General features: G+C 42.0%; 2 protein-coding genes across 5 annotated transcripts in view; both read left to right on the forward strand.

The window, feature by feature from the left end:
* On the forward strand, positions 1 to 9,035 carry LOC121433590 (zinc finger protein 58-like). 2 transcript variants are annotated; one of them, XM_041632074.1, is made up of 5 exons: positions 1 to 97; positions 1,822 to 2,061; positions 4,455 to 4,581; positions 5,654 to 5,749; positions 7,563 to 9,035. In XM_041632074.1, exons 3-5 carry the CDS (start codon positions 4,458 to 4,460, stop codon positions 8,969 to 8,971), a joined length of 1,629 nt encoding a protein of 542 aa, XP_041488008.1. In that variant the 5' UTR covers positions 1 to 97; positions 1,822 to 2,061; positions 4,455 to 4,457; the 3' UTR covers positions 8,972 to 9,035. The 2 variants fall into 2 exon arrangements, with proteins under 2 accessions (XP_041488008.1, XP_041488009.1); XM_041632075.1 differs by lacking the exon at positions 1,822 to 2,061 and having other exon boundaries at positions 7 to 97.
* The window catches only part of LOC121433582 (zinc finger protein 58-like), a 20,877-nt gene continuing 12,452 nt past the window's right edge, over positions 5,728 to 14,152 (forward strand). Inside the window, exons 1-4 of one of the 3 annotated variants that reach the window (XM_041632057.1) lie at positions 5,728 to 5,749; positions 7,563 to 7,676; positions 10,171 to 10,273; positions 13,484 to 13,674. In XM_041632057.1, coding sequence (XP_041487991.1) covers positions 13,570 to 13,674 — 105 coding nt within the window. In that variant the 5' untranslated portion in view covers positions 5,728 to 5,749; positions 7,563 to 7,676; positions 10,171 to 10,273; positions 13,484 to 13,569. Of the gene's footprint in view, positions 5,750 to 7,562; positions 7,677 to 9,121; positions 9,322 to 10,170; positions 10,274 to 13,483; positions 13,675 to 14,152 lie in introns of those variants that run through there. The other 2 variants (XM_041632058.1, XM_041632059.1) reach the window with 2 other exon arrangements.

The raw sequence follows: 14,152 nt of genomic DNA on the forward strand, positions 1-14,152 counted from the left end.
GGAAACCCCACACTCTAGGTCTCTACTTGTACGCGTGCCCCAAAGTTGGGCGAGAGTCCCGCCTGCTGTGCATTCCCGTTGCGTCTCTGACACGGAGGTTGGTCCAGGATGCAGCGCAGTCTGAGGCACAGTACGGGGTGCGGGGCCGTCTTGGAGGGCAGACCCGGGCTGGCTGAAGAAGCTCAGGGAGAAGTGCTCAACTGACTGGGATGAGGGCGACAGGGACTGTGCCCTGAGTGATGATTTCCTTAGGACTCCTCGTGCAGCCCGAGTGCTCCTTGGGCTTCTGGGACAGGAGAGCATCCCGGGAGCGCGGATGACAGTGCAAGGTCCAGGGTTGCAAGCTAAGGATGGTCAGCTGACTGCCTGCTCCTGAGGGGGAGCTGGGAGCCCCTGAGCAGCTTTGGTGGGGAAGCCGGCCTCACTAGCTGACCCATTCTCATGTGGATGATGTCGGATTTCTCAGTATCTTTAAAGCAAACTGGGTTTCTAGTCGTTCCTTTACTTTGTTAGCCGGCCTAGTGTAACGGTCTTGACGTCTTGATTGTGTTGATTTTCTTTGGCAGTTAAAGAATTAAGAAAGGAAAAATCACAGGTCACGTATGGGAAATTCTGGAAAATAACAGACAGGTCTTCTTCTGCTATAGAAAGCTTTGACTAGGGTGGAGAGAACACACATTCAGCCCACACACAGAGGGACCCTCTGCAGGAAGAAGGAAATGGAGACGCTGACTCCAGGCCTCATCTCGTTTTCTTAAAGCTTTGAAAGTTCCTCTGTCCCTAATGCAGGGTGGACTAACTGTGAAAACGACAGGATGTCTGCTTGGCCCACAATGGTTCTGTCAACGTCTTGATGTGGCCTTGAGCTTGTTGAGCTGGTCCAGAAGCAGGGTCCCTAGGAACAGGTGAAAAGCTCTCATGGTCTTGTGTTACAGTGCCAGGCTTTTGTGTCAGGTTAGCAGGTGAGGAGAACTCCCAGACCTGTGTGTATTCCTGGGATTTTAGTAACCAGACCTGTGATAGAAAAGAAACGTCAGTCTCCTCTGAGGCACATCCCTGTCATCTCTGCGTTTGTGAGGGGGAGGCAGGGCCCTCTGGTCCTCCCCTGCTTCATAGCAAATTCCAGGTCAGCCTATTTTACCCAAGTCTGTGACAGGGAGCATTTCAAGATTAATGTGATAAATCGTTTCTATGGTGTTTTTCCTGTTTCTTACAGTGAACACCTTGACAAATCTATGCAGTCGACACTTCATTGATTTATGTGTGCTTAATTTCTGCTGACTGATTCCATATGCAATTTAAATTTTATCCCTAACAAGTTCTTGTTAAAGATTTTAATTTTGGTGCCTGCATTTACTCTGAAAGGAAGAGTTCTCTTTGCCTTGATTGAATTGTTCTCCTAATATGCAGCGATTGTTCATTCTTGCATATTAATCTGTGTTACTCTCATGGCCTGATGTGGCTTTCTTCTGTTTTTTTTTTTTTCTGGTTTCTTCCAGTTTGTTCCTTTCCTATTTAATCTGAGACTCAATTATTTCTTCATTTCCATTCTGCACTTCTTAACTTATGCGGCTACTGTGGTTACATTCCTGGGTCTTTTTCTGCAGCTGCAGCTGGGATGTCTTCCCCTGTCTTACAGCAGAGGTTCCACTGTGAGCAGATGCTTCTTACAGTGAGCCAGAACAAAACCACTTCCTGCACTGTCCTCCACATGGGGCAGTGCCATATCTAACCCATAATGGAAACTAGTAGTGTTGAATTCCTGCTCTTGCAGTTTGAGTCCCATTCCCCTTGCTGACGGTCCTGTGTCTTTCCTCCTAGGCTTCTTTCACTGTGCTCTGTGTCAGTGTGAGGGAAGGAGTTACCTGTGTTTACAGCTCATGTGTAACCATGCTGTGTTAGTTAGACATGTTATCTCTGGAAAACCCTGGAGCGGAGGTTCTGGGTGATGACATTCAGTTCCTGCCGATCCATCTACCTGATTATGCCAGAGACCACAGAGAGACCTTGAAAATGATCTGAACAGGGGTCAAACACAAGACTGGACCCTTGATATAGTAGGTATGTACAGTATAGATATGTACAGGTATGTGCTGTGTGTAACAATGTTAATTAGAGAAGAATGAACAATGTATCTGAGATAGATTATTGGGGTACATGAGAGAAACTGCAATGAGGAGATAGAGGGGAAAATGACAAATTTCAATTTAGTAATTTTTCACAGAAAAATTACACTCTTGCCAATTGTAACAATATTGGTGAAACTGGAAGTTATGTCAAGAAGACAGAGGTAAATGACACATGATCTCATCAATATGTTAAACATAATGAATTGAAACTCACAAGATAGAGATTTGTTAAACACAAAGCATTATAAGGCATAGAAGTTGGGAAATGTAATGATTTTTTTTCCATTTACCGGTGATATCAGGAAGCAAATACTTGGACTTCCTTTTGTGGATTATCATCTTAACTATGTAAAGAGGTTTCCGTTTGCTTGTGGATATTGGTTTCACTATGGAAAGATGTGCTGCGTGTTTACCTTGTCTGCATAAGGCACCTGATTCATCTCATAGCTAAATGACCAACACCTAGGTGGGAGGGATAAGCGGGACTTCCATGCAGAGAGAGTAAGGAAGAGGAGGACTCCCGGAGGCAGAGACAGAGGAGGCAGGAAAGCAGGACATACAGAGTGAAATATAAGCAAAGCCCCAAGGGAAAATGCAGATGACTAGGAAGAGGTGGAATTAAGTTAGAAGAGGTAGTGGGACAAGCATAAGGTAACGGCCAAGCTTCCATGATTAAAGAGAAGTCTCTGTGTCATTACTTGGGAGCTGTTGACAACCCAAATAAAAATGTTAACTGCGCTTCCTGAAGACTGAGTGTTCTGGGACAGCGTGATGGGGGGGAGAAGCCCCATGACAGTTTCCCAAATGCTGGATGTGCCTTATGTAGGGTACATTCTGGAAGCCTGGAAAGAAGTGTTTGAGGGGTGAACATACCATACCTGAGAATCCAAAGCTTAACCATGAAATTATTAGAATAACATAAATTGTTGATATTTCTTGTATTGATAAAAAGGGAAAATGATGTGTGGCTATTTTCATAGCTCATTCTGGTATGTTACTCAAAATATATGAAAAGCATAAACTCTAAAAGTAGCAAGATTTGAAATGTGAAAATAGCATTAGAAATTGTAGTTTTCAGCTACAGCACACCTACGCACAGGTGTCATATGTGCAAAACAGGCAGATAGAAAACCTCTTTACATAGTTAAACTAATGGACCACAAGAAGGAAGTCCAGTGTTTGCTTCCTGATATCACAGGTAAATGGGGAAAAAAAAACATTACATTTCCAACTTCTGTGCCTTACAATGCTTTGTGTTAGGAAATGCTTTAGGAATACCGCAACCCTCTTCATCAGTAGCAGAGAAAAGCTAGAAAGGGAAAATGATGTTAAGATCCAGAGATGTCTGCTCTATTTCAAATTCTCAAATAGTGTTGTTAGTCCTATTCTTGCCTATTTTCTCATATGATCGGATACTTAAATGATATTTACTCTGTGATTTCCTCCCCTGGCCTGCTCTTCTCATGTCCTGTGTCCCTGTCATCTGCATCATTACTGAACTCTGCAGAAATCCTGAGCCCACAGCACAGCCAGAGCTGCTGCAGCAGACGCTGTATTTTCATTCCACTTCACTGTCATGATTGTGCGCATGAACTGTTGAGAAATCCCTTCTCCCTCACCGTGACTTTCTCCTGTGAGGAATACATACGTGTGTGGTGTGTAGCAGCACATGACACTACATGCGTGTTCTGAGGCTGCATTCACTTTATGTGTCTTTCTCAAATGGATCATGTCCCACTGGGCTTACGGGCTCCTTTACCTTGCTTTATTACCGATGGTCAGTATGAGCTCATGTGACCACTTTAGGCATGTCTGAGGATATTACTACCTGTGTAAGAACATTTCTAGTTCTCTTTCATCCTGGACAAATCCGTGGTGCCTGTCTGAGGGTTCCTATTGTGCTAAAGCCCGTGATGAGAGACAGCTTGGAGAAGAAAGGGTTATTTTAGACTCCAACTCCAGGTGACAGTCCATCACTGGGAGAATTCAAGGCAGGAACGTGAGGCGTGAGGTGGAGAACAGGCCACAGAAGAACACTGCTTACTGACTCCCCGAGACTGCTTTCCTGTACCATGTAGAACTGCGTGCCCAGTGCAGGCATCACCATAGTGGGCAGTGCTGTCTCATAGGAGTCACTAGTTCAGAAAATGCCCCTAGACTTGGCTACAGGGCAGTCTTGGTAGGAATTTTTTCAATTATTTCTCTCTTTTCAAATTGGCCCTAGCTAGTTTCAAGTTCTATTCAGCCCAGAGCCTCTTGTCATTTAAATTATTTATGGTTTTAAATAAATTAATGTGTGGTATCATTTGCTAATCTTTATTTTAGGAAATGCTGTCCTTCTCAGATGTGGCCATTGAGTTCTCTCTGGAAGAGAGGGAATGTCTGAAGCCTGCTCAGTGGAATCTGTACAGGGATGTGATGTTGGAGAATTACAGCCACCTTGAGTTCCTGGGTGAGCATCTCCTCTATAGTGACTTCTTAGTTCACCATCAACATGTAGCTTCCTCACTTTGTGTGGTTTCTCATGGGAACATTTCAACAGTCAGTTTCATATCCTTCGTTTTCAAAAAAATTGAGGAGATCACTATATTAAAAGTCATTTCTGGGCTGGAGCGATGGCTCAGTTGTTAAGAACATTGACTGCGCTTCTAAAAGATCATTAAGTAAAAGGAAACTACACTTTCCTTCCTGCCGCTCAGATGTGAATAATCAGAAAGAAACTATGTTAATTACAGCACTGTTTGGCCTGTGAGCCCAGGCAGGAAATCCCACATCGCCGGCACTCCTATGATAGTTCACAATTGTTTGTAAACCCAAGGTCTGACAACCTCATGTTGTGTGATGTTTTAATTGTGTTGTGTCCTGACAAATAAAGCTTGACTGGAGTCAGAGGGTAGAACTAGCCACCAGTTGACCATAGAGATATGGAAGACTGTAGCGAGGGGAACAGGACGTGGAAAGCTGGGCTGAGACAGGATCTCTGCCCTTTGGATGGTGGAATGGAAGAGGTAGGCGCTTCTCTGATCTTTCAGTTTCTTAGCTGATGTCTGACTTCTGATTTTTTATTGATAAAAATTAATTAGATTATCAAATCAACCTCATAGAGACATACATCTGTAGAAAACACTAATGCATATGAAAAATTAATATAAATAATGAAAACAGAAAGATTCCTAACACTATTTGCTTTCATCTGTGTTTAACCTTTCCGCAATGGGTGTGTCTTTCCCTCACTCTAGTGGGACTTTTAGAAATTCAGTGGCGTGAGAGGTGGAGCTCACTTTTTACTTGAAGTATTTTACAGTTCAGTTTTACTGTTTTTTTCCCTTGAAATAAAACTCACACTCTGGATATTGTAGATTCCATCTTGTGTTGCAGTGATCGTGTCTGAAAACACTTAAGGAACTGATTGTCTGCAATCATTTGTCACCTCATCTCTGTCCTTACAAGTCATGTACAGGAAGTGACATGTCAATTCTGAGTAAAAGAACACTTAACAACTTCTTCTCTTTATCTATACACAGGTCTTGCTGTCCCTAAGCCACACCTGGTGACATTTCTGGAGCAAAGACCAGAGCCTTCAGATGGGGAGAGACAAGCAGCAGCCACCGTGCACCCAGGTGTGTAGGAATGAGGGGTTCAGGGGCAGACTTGATATCCTGAGATCCAACAGAAAGTGAGGCTTTCCCATTTACCTTGAAACATAATACCATGGGCATCATTCTATAGGTCTCTCTTTATCTTTGCTGTCAAAGCACATGTCTCAGTTTTATGATGATTTAAGTCTCTTAAACTTTGGATTTCCCCAATTACAAGCTATGCTTCTATTTACAGACCTCTAAGGAGTTTTTCTGTAGCCCTAGCAGTCCTGGAGCGGGCTTTGTAGACTAGGCTAGCACTGAACTCTAAAAGATCTTTCTGCCTCTGCTTCTGAGTGCTGGATTTAAAAGTGTGTCACCACTCCTGGCCCAATATCCACTTACTTTAAGTACATCTGATTTTAATATTATTCCATATAAAGGAAAAATTGAACTTAAATTTGTTTCAGTCTCTTACTTTAGGATTACCTCTGATGACAGGTACAGAGGACTGGATAATGGAAGGTAGAAATATTTTTCTCCCTCTAATATTGTGTTTGAGTCCAGCCTGGTCGAGATAGTGAGTTACAGGAGAGCAAGGTCTTCATAGAAAAACCTTGTCTTCTAAAACCAAAACAAACAAAAAAGGAAAGAAGTAATTTTTTCATATCTTTATTGTCTTAACCAAATATATTGTCTTAATTTGCCTCATGCATAAGTAAATATGAGGGTTTTTTTTTGTTTGTTTTTTGTTTGTTTTGTTTTGTTTTTACCATGTTTCAATATGTTTCAGGTATATATTTTCTGGTCTTTCAAATAAAATGTAAAATAATGTCCTGAATTTGAACTATAAATTTTGTCTTTATGTAGACTGTCTACTTGTACAGCATATCTTTTGTACCCCCAAAGTAAAACTATATTGTAAATGCAGTAAATGTTTGCATTAGACTATGTCTCAAATTTACAAAGTCAAAAATAACTTTCTCTTACCAGAACTCAGCTAGTATCCTGCGATATAAAAATCTCTATGCATTTAATCAGTTTATTTCTCTTAGTAAAATGCCCTTGCAACTTACTTAGCTATTTAACTTTGAATTATATGCCATTATATCTATGTTCTATTTGGATGTTCCATTATTGGTGTGGGACAATTCTGTATTCTGTCAATTATGTTTTAAATAAACAGTGATTGGCCAGTAGCCAGGCAAGAAGTATAGACGGGACAACCAGACAGGAAGTAGAGGAGGGGCAATGAGAACAGGAGTATTTTTTTTTAGTGTTTCTGTTGTATTTTATTAATAATCTATTTGTACAGATGTTTGCATGTTCTTTGAATCTCCTTATCATATGTTGTAACATAAATTAAAATAATATCAAAAGTATTACAGGGAAGGAGGAAGCCCATTCCTCCCCAGTCCTTCCTAGACACAGAAGAAGGAAGATGTGACCTCCCCTGCCAAAAAAGATACTGAGCCATGTGGCTAACATATACTAGAATAATGGGCTAATGTAAGTTAAAAGAGTTAATAAGAAGCCTGAGCTAATCGGCCAATCAGTTTATCATTAATATAGATTCTTTGTGTGATTTCTCTGGGGCCAAATGGCTGTGGTACCTGGTGGGAGGACATAAACCCCAACAAGCAGGCCCACATGTTACACATTATTCTACTTAATAAAAGTATAGATTTTTTTTGTACAATATTTTATCATTTATATGTAGTGCCTCTAAGTTTGAAGTGACTCATTTTTCATTGCTTGAATATGTATTAATAAATGTTTTCTTCTAAAAGATAAGCATTGTAAGTATGAAGAATATTTTCTAACCTTTATTAATATCTCAACTTTTGCTCTACAGGAACAATACCCGAAGATTTTAGCATTTTCTCCAAGACCATTGATGATAACTCACTATACATTCAATGCCGGAGAATTCATACAAGGGAGAAACCTTACAAGTGTGAAGAATGTGGTAAGGGCCTTAGTTCTTCTAAAGCACTTTCCATACACCAGAGACTTCACACTGGAGAAAAACCCTACACGTGTAAAGAATGTCACAAGGCCTTCAATACTCGCTCATCACTTTTTATACACCAGAAAGATCATACTGATGAAAAAACCTACAGGTGTGAAAAATGTGGCAGATCATTTTACTATCTTTCAATGTTGAAGCAACATCAAAGGATTCATTCTAGAGAGAAATCCTACAAATGCAAAGCATGCGGCAGTTGTTTCTTCTCGTTTTCATGCCTTAGACAACATCAAAGAAAACATACTAGAAAGAAATCATACAAGTGTAAGAGGTGTGGCAAATGTTTTTGCTTCATTTCATCCCTTTGGCAACATCAAACAATTTACTGTAAAGACAATCCCTACAAGTGTGTGGACTGTGGCAGAAACTTTAAGTCTTTGTTATCCCTTAGACGACATCAAACAATCCATTCAGCACACAGTCCTTATACCTGTGTATACTGTGGCAAATGGTTTCCCTGTTCTAGGGCTCTTCGGGATCATCAAACAATTCACACTGGAGAGAAACCCTACAAGTGTGACGAATGTCACAAAGCCTTTCATTATCACTCATCCCTTAAGACACACAAGAAAGTTCATATGGAAGAGAAACCCTACAAGTGTGAGGAATGTGACAAAGCCTTTTATTATCACTCATCCCTTTGGAGACACAAGAAAGTTCATAATGGAATGAAACCCTACAAATGTACAGAGTGTGACAGATGTTTTAACTCATCTGTATCCCTTAGACAACATCAAAAAATCCATTCTGAAGACAATTGTCATACCTGTGTACACTGCAGCAAAAGGTTTTCAAAGTCTAGGGATCTTCGGGTTCACCAAAGAATTCATACTGGAGAGAAACCATACAATTGTGAAGAATGTCACAAAGCCTTTCCTTATCTCAATTCCCTTAGGAGACACAGGAAACTTCATACTGGAGAGAAACCCTACACGTGTGAAGAATGTAACAAAACCTTTCATGGTAATTCATCCCTTAGAAATCATAAGAGAGTTCATACTGGAGAGAAACCCTACAAGTGTGAAGAATGTCACAAAACATTTCATCTTAACTCATCTCTTAGTAGACACAAGAGACTTCATACTGGAGAGAAACCCTACAAGTGTGAAGGATGTCACAAATCCTTTCATCATAACTCATCTCTTAGTAGACACAAGAGACTTCATACTGGAGAGAAACCCTACAAAGGTGCAGACTGTGACAGATGCTTTTCCTCAACTTCATCCTTTTTATGACATAAAAGAAATACTCATTATGTTGAGAATCCCTAAAATTTCGGGGAATGTAGCAAAGACTTTATTAATCTTAATATCCTTATCCAACAAATGATATAGTTAATGCAGGAGAGAAATTCAACACATCTTAAAAAGTTTACTTCTTTAAACACATCAAATGGTTCATTCTGACTGCAAACTTCATGTGTGTGTCAAATGTGTTAAAATCTTTGCTAACAAATCAGGAATTTTTCACCTGGAATAGTTAATCATTTTGGGATGTCAATACCAACATGCAACTTACAAGAGCACACATACTAAGAATGTCATCAGAGAACAGCAGAGACTTCTCTTTGCTGTAACTCCGAAGGGTTTGTTCAATCAATGTGTTTAAAACTTGCCTTTATTAATAAGGCTCTATCTTCTGTAACTATAAATGCTCCATGAATCCTTTACCATGCCATAGCTTTGTCCATTGATTGCCCAGAATCTGAGATCTGGGCTGTAGCAAAGTTACTGTTGTTTTTCTCAATGAAGTCATCCAAACTGCTCTAATATCTCCCCCTTGGTGTGTAAGAAGCTCTGCTTCTCTGAGCTAGCAGATTTTCACCCAGCATTTGAATCTATATTGATAATCCTTATTGGTAAAATAAAAGGACAGAGGCAGAGTTAAAACTGTATAAATACTCTTGCCATCTAAGACACCCACAGCAAGGCAGCAGCTGTGGCAGCAGAGGTGTAGCAGAATTTGAACAGATACCCTGAAAACAGCCAGTGATGGAGCTAGGGAGCAGGGCCACTAAATTTAAGGAGGTCTAGATGTTCCTAGGAGGAATCCTGTCCCTAAAACCTTGTCAGTTATTAATGGCCCTTTGTTATGGTTTTCACGCCCCAAAGGTGACCAATGGTTTCAAAAGCTACCTTACCCTAGCCCTCCTTACTCAATCCCAAGACAACAGGACATGAACTCCCCCAATTATGGCGTTTCCTCTTTACAAGTTCTCCCCTTCCCTGGGTTCCAGGCTGACTTTGGCTCACCCACTAATTAGCGTAGTCGAAACTCGATATTAAATATTAAAAACTCTCTTGTGCTTTCGGAATCCAGTATTGTGGAGTTTCATTTTCGGGGATATCCAACTTGGATATAGCACTTATTTTCTTTAGGTTTAGTTTTGTTCTTAATTGCGTCCCTCCTAAAAAGCCATTTATGCTTCGCGCAGATTTCTGGGAAATGTAGTGCTTGCGTTTGTGACGTCACAAGAAGCCGTCCAGGAAATCTCATTCCTGCTTATGTCTCCACATGTATCTCTTCCTGGAAGTTAGGTAAGACTCCTGCCTGTAGTGTATTCCTGTTGCGTCTCTGACACGGAGGTTGGTTCAGAGTGCAGCGCAGTCTGAGGCACTGTGCGGGGTGCGGATCCGTCTTGGAGGGAGCGGACCTGGGTTGGGTGGGAGGGCGGGAGAAGCTGCCTTGGAGGTGCTGTGCTCAACTGGCTGGGACGCCTGAGATTGCAGGTCAGGGCTGGGGTTAGGGCGACAGGGACTGTGTCCTGAGTGATGGTTTCCTTAGTATGCCGCGTGCAGCCCCAGTGCTCCTTGGGCTTCTGGGACAGGCAGTGCTGGGTCCAGGGTTGCAAGCTAAGGATGGGCAGCTGACTGCCTGCTCCTGAGGGGGAGCTGGGAGCTCACTGAGCAGCTTTGGTGGGGAAACACACTTTTCTAGCTGACCCATACGCGTATAAATGCTGTGAGATATCTCAGTATCTTCAGAGCAAACAGTTTCTGGCCCTTCCTTTGCTTTGTAGCCGGCCTAATGTAACGTACGTGACATTCATGAAAAGTTTCTGTTCCCCGATAAGCCTCTCTGTTGATGAAATGATCCGAATAAGACCAAATCAAACCGAATTTGAAAAAGTCCAGGGTTGATGGATATCAATGTTCCATAATGGCTTTCCAGCCCTCCAAGAGGAGATAGGAAATGATGACCAGAAAACCATGTGTTTTCTGGGTGCTGTTTAAATACTTTGTGGGAGTGGTATTTAGCATCTCTGGGGAGGGAATCATCCATTGGTGGGCTTTCTCTGAGGTGGAATCTGGACTGAGGCAACTCCCAGGGGAATGGACTTGGGATGGATCTTTTGTCCAAACATTTCATACTCTGGTTATATGGATGTCAGGTGCTAGGGTGAAGCCTTTACCCAAACATTTCAGGTTCTTTGGATGTATGGATACCAGGGGCTGATGTGAAGCTTCCACCCAAACATCCCAGACTCTTTGGGGTTAGGGACGCCTACTCAAGTCTGTGTACTTCCTGTGGTCTTGGCACTACATAGGGGAAAGGGAGTCGGGAATTGGTGGGCTCACACTCAGCGGGAGGTGTGCCTGTAGGGGCATCCAGTTACCTGCCATCCTGGAGACCTCAGGTATCTGTTCCTTAAGGGAAATGAGAAGGCAGATTGCTGGGAGAACAAATAGATTGTTATTATCGGCCCTATGAATATGTGGGGCCAGCCACAGCCACGGGAAACTGCCAGAACGAGTGGGATGGAGAAGCCCCTGTTACAGGAGAGGCAGGGTGAGTGAGGGAGACAGTTTTCCTTGTTTTCATTTTCTCTGTCAGTTAAAGAACACAGGAAGGAAAAAAATCCAAGGTACCACAGATCTCAGGTGGTAAGTTCTGGAAGGAAACCGAAAGGTCTGCCAGGATGAGCTGCTATCGATAGCTTTGACTAGGCGTGAGAAAACAGCTCACACACAGAGGGACTCTCTGTAGAAGCTGACTATAGGCCTCAAATTGAAGTCTGGGTTTCCTTAAGGCCTTGACAGGTCCCCCATCTGTAATGTAGGGTGGATGGACCAATAAATTACAGGGTTTCTGCTTGGCCCACAATGGTTGTGTCAACGTCTTGATGAGGCCTTGAGCTTGTTGAGCTGGTCCAGAAGCAGGGTCCCTAGGAACAGGTGAAAAGCTCTCATGGCCTTGTGTTACAGTGCCAGGCTTTTGTGCCAGGTCAGCAGGTGAGGAGAACTCCCAGACCTGTGTGTATTCCTGGGATTTTAGTAACCAGACCTGTGATAGAAAAGAAACATCAGTTTCCTCTGAGGCATATCCCTGTCATCTCTGCGTTTGTGAGGGTGTAATTCCAGGCCAGCATATACTACCCACGGCTATGACAGGCAAGATTTCAACTTTAATGATGTCATAAATACTTTATGGTGCTTTTCCTGTTTGTTACAGTGAGCACCTTGACAAATGTATGCAGTCAACACCTTTTGATATACAAACTATGTGTGCTTAACCTCTGCTGACTGAGCCAACATGTAACTTAAACAAAACCACTTCCTGCACTGTCCTTCACATGGGGCACTGCATAGCCAACAGTAAAGCAGACTGCTAATGGCGGGTCCTGCTCTTCCACAGGTCCAGTCCAGTTCCCTTGCTGACAGTCCTGTGTCTTTCCTGCCAGGCTTCTTTCACTGTGCTCTGTGTCAGTGTGAGGGAAGGAGTTACCTGTGTTTACAGCTCATGCATGACAGTGCTGGGTTAGACATGTCATCTCTGGGAAACCCTGGAGCGGAGGTGCTGGGTGATGACATTCAGTTTCTGTTGATCCATCTATATGATTATGTCAGAGGCCATGGAGAGATATTGCAAATGACTTAAACAGGATCAAACACATACAAGTAATAACCCCAAGCAGCACCAGTTTTCATTATGTTGTCAATTCAGTTCATAAAAGTGTCCTCCACGGTGTCCTCCATAGTTATTATCAAATGCAGCGACATATTTTGAGTTGAAAGGTGTGTGTGATTTCAGGACCCCCTCTTTCAATACAGGCATTCTGTTGTTCTCTCCATTCTGCAGTCTCTATATGAAATTAAGTCAGGTCTATGAGAGTGCATGGCCCCAATCTGTATTGGACATACTCCACACAGTGTTGCTTTAAGAAGACTCAGAAACAATGTATGGTCCATTAAAATCTAAAAATACACCAAGACAGATAATGTACACAGCATATTTGAAATGTATTTTTTTAAATACTTATTTATTTATTATGTATACATTATTCTTTCTGCGTGTGTGCCTGAAGGCCAGTAGAGGGCACCAGACCTCATTACAGATGGTTGTGAGCCACCATGTGGTTGCTGGGAATTGAACTCAGGACCTTTGGAAGAGCAGGCAATGTTGTTAACCGCTGAGCCATCTCTCCAGCCCTGAAATGTATTTTGAAACAAAAATTATAGTTAAATAATTCATGTTTCCAAAGCAGGTACTATATTTCTTCTCCCATTTTTTTTTTATGATTTAATCCACTTTCTAAGTAATAAAATTGCAAAACTTGGTATCTTGAAGCAAAAACTAGGGATTGTTTCATGCCATAGTTATATGATTAAAGATCTAGGAGTTGCTATTTCATGATGTCTGTGGTATGTATTTTAAGCATTGTGATATATAATCAATGGATCCACTATTTTGAATGGAGGGTCACTATTGTTTATATCCTGACCAGGAATCCCATCCTCTCTTTGCAGATCATTTTGACTTTCATCACTGTCCTCGTAGTCTTTGGTTTTTTGTCTGACTCTGACAAGTCCTCTCTGAGGGAAACCAGCAGGAGATGCAAGAGTTCTCGTCACATCTCTCTGTCCTTTCAGTTGTTCTAAGCCTTCCTCCAAGGCCAGCCTCTGTTCAAGGGCCGTTCCGTCTCCACCTCCCAGTCATGGTAAAAATGTGTAACAATTTTTAATGAGTGGCAATGTGCCTACCTTAGGCAGACATTATTTGAATTTCTTCTCTAAAGAAAATAAATTTTTCCAGTCTCAAATTTACCTGAAATGTTCGCAGTTAACTTTATTAACTAAATCCCTTCTCATGATACCCTGTTATAGTCCCACTGCCTTCCACTCACAGCGTCTCACTGGAGATTGGCCTCAGGACAGCAGACACTTGCCCTATGTAGAATGGTGGTAGCTGTGCTGGCCAATACTGGGAGTGATTCTTTTAGTTTCTTCTGCTTTGTGCACCTTCTCAGCTTCTCTCAGAGGTTAATGTTTCCATCTTCATCTTCTCTGAGCTTTTGCCTTTCTCAGTTCCTGAAAAACCATTCAGAGGCTTAATATTTATTAGAAACTGTTTGTCCAATGGCATGGGCTTATTACTGGCTACCTTTTGCATTTAAATTAACCCATTAGTCCTTATTT

Source organism: Microtus oregoni, unplaced genomic scaffold (genome assembly GCF_018167655.1).
Source record: "Microtus oregoni isolate MIOR12 unplaced genomic scaffold, Mior012 000040F_ref0000088, whole genome shotgun sequence".
Classification (NCBI taxonomy): Eukaryota; Metazoa; Chordata; class Mammalia; order Rodentia; family Cricetidae; genus Microtus; species Microtus oregoni.

Excerpts from the sequence above, each read along its gene's own strand:
- LOC121433590 (XM_041632074.1), top strand. The coding sequence starts at position 4,458 with ATGCTGTCCTTCTCAGATGTGGCCATTGAGTTCTCTCTGGAAGAGAGG. Across the intron at positions 4,582-5,653 it reads CAGCCACCTTGAGTTCCTGG|GTCTTGCTGTCCCTAAGCCA; the intron begins GTGAGCATCTCC and ends ATCTATACACAG. Across the intron at positions 5,750-7,562 it reads AGCAGCCACCGTGCACCCAG|GAACAATACCCGAAGATTTT; the intron begins GTGTGTAGGAAT and ends TTTGCTCTACAG.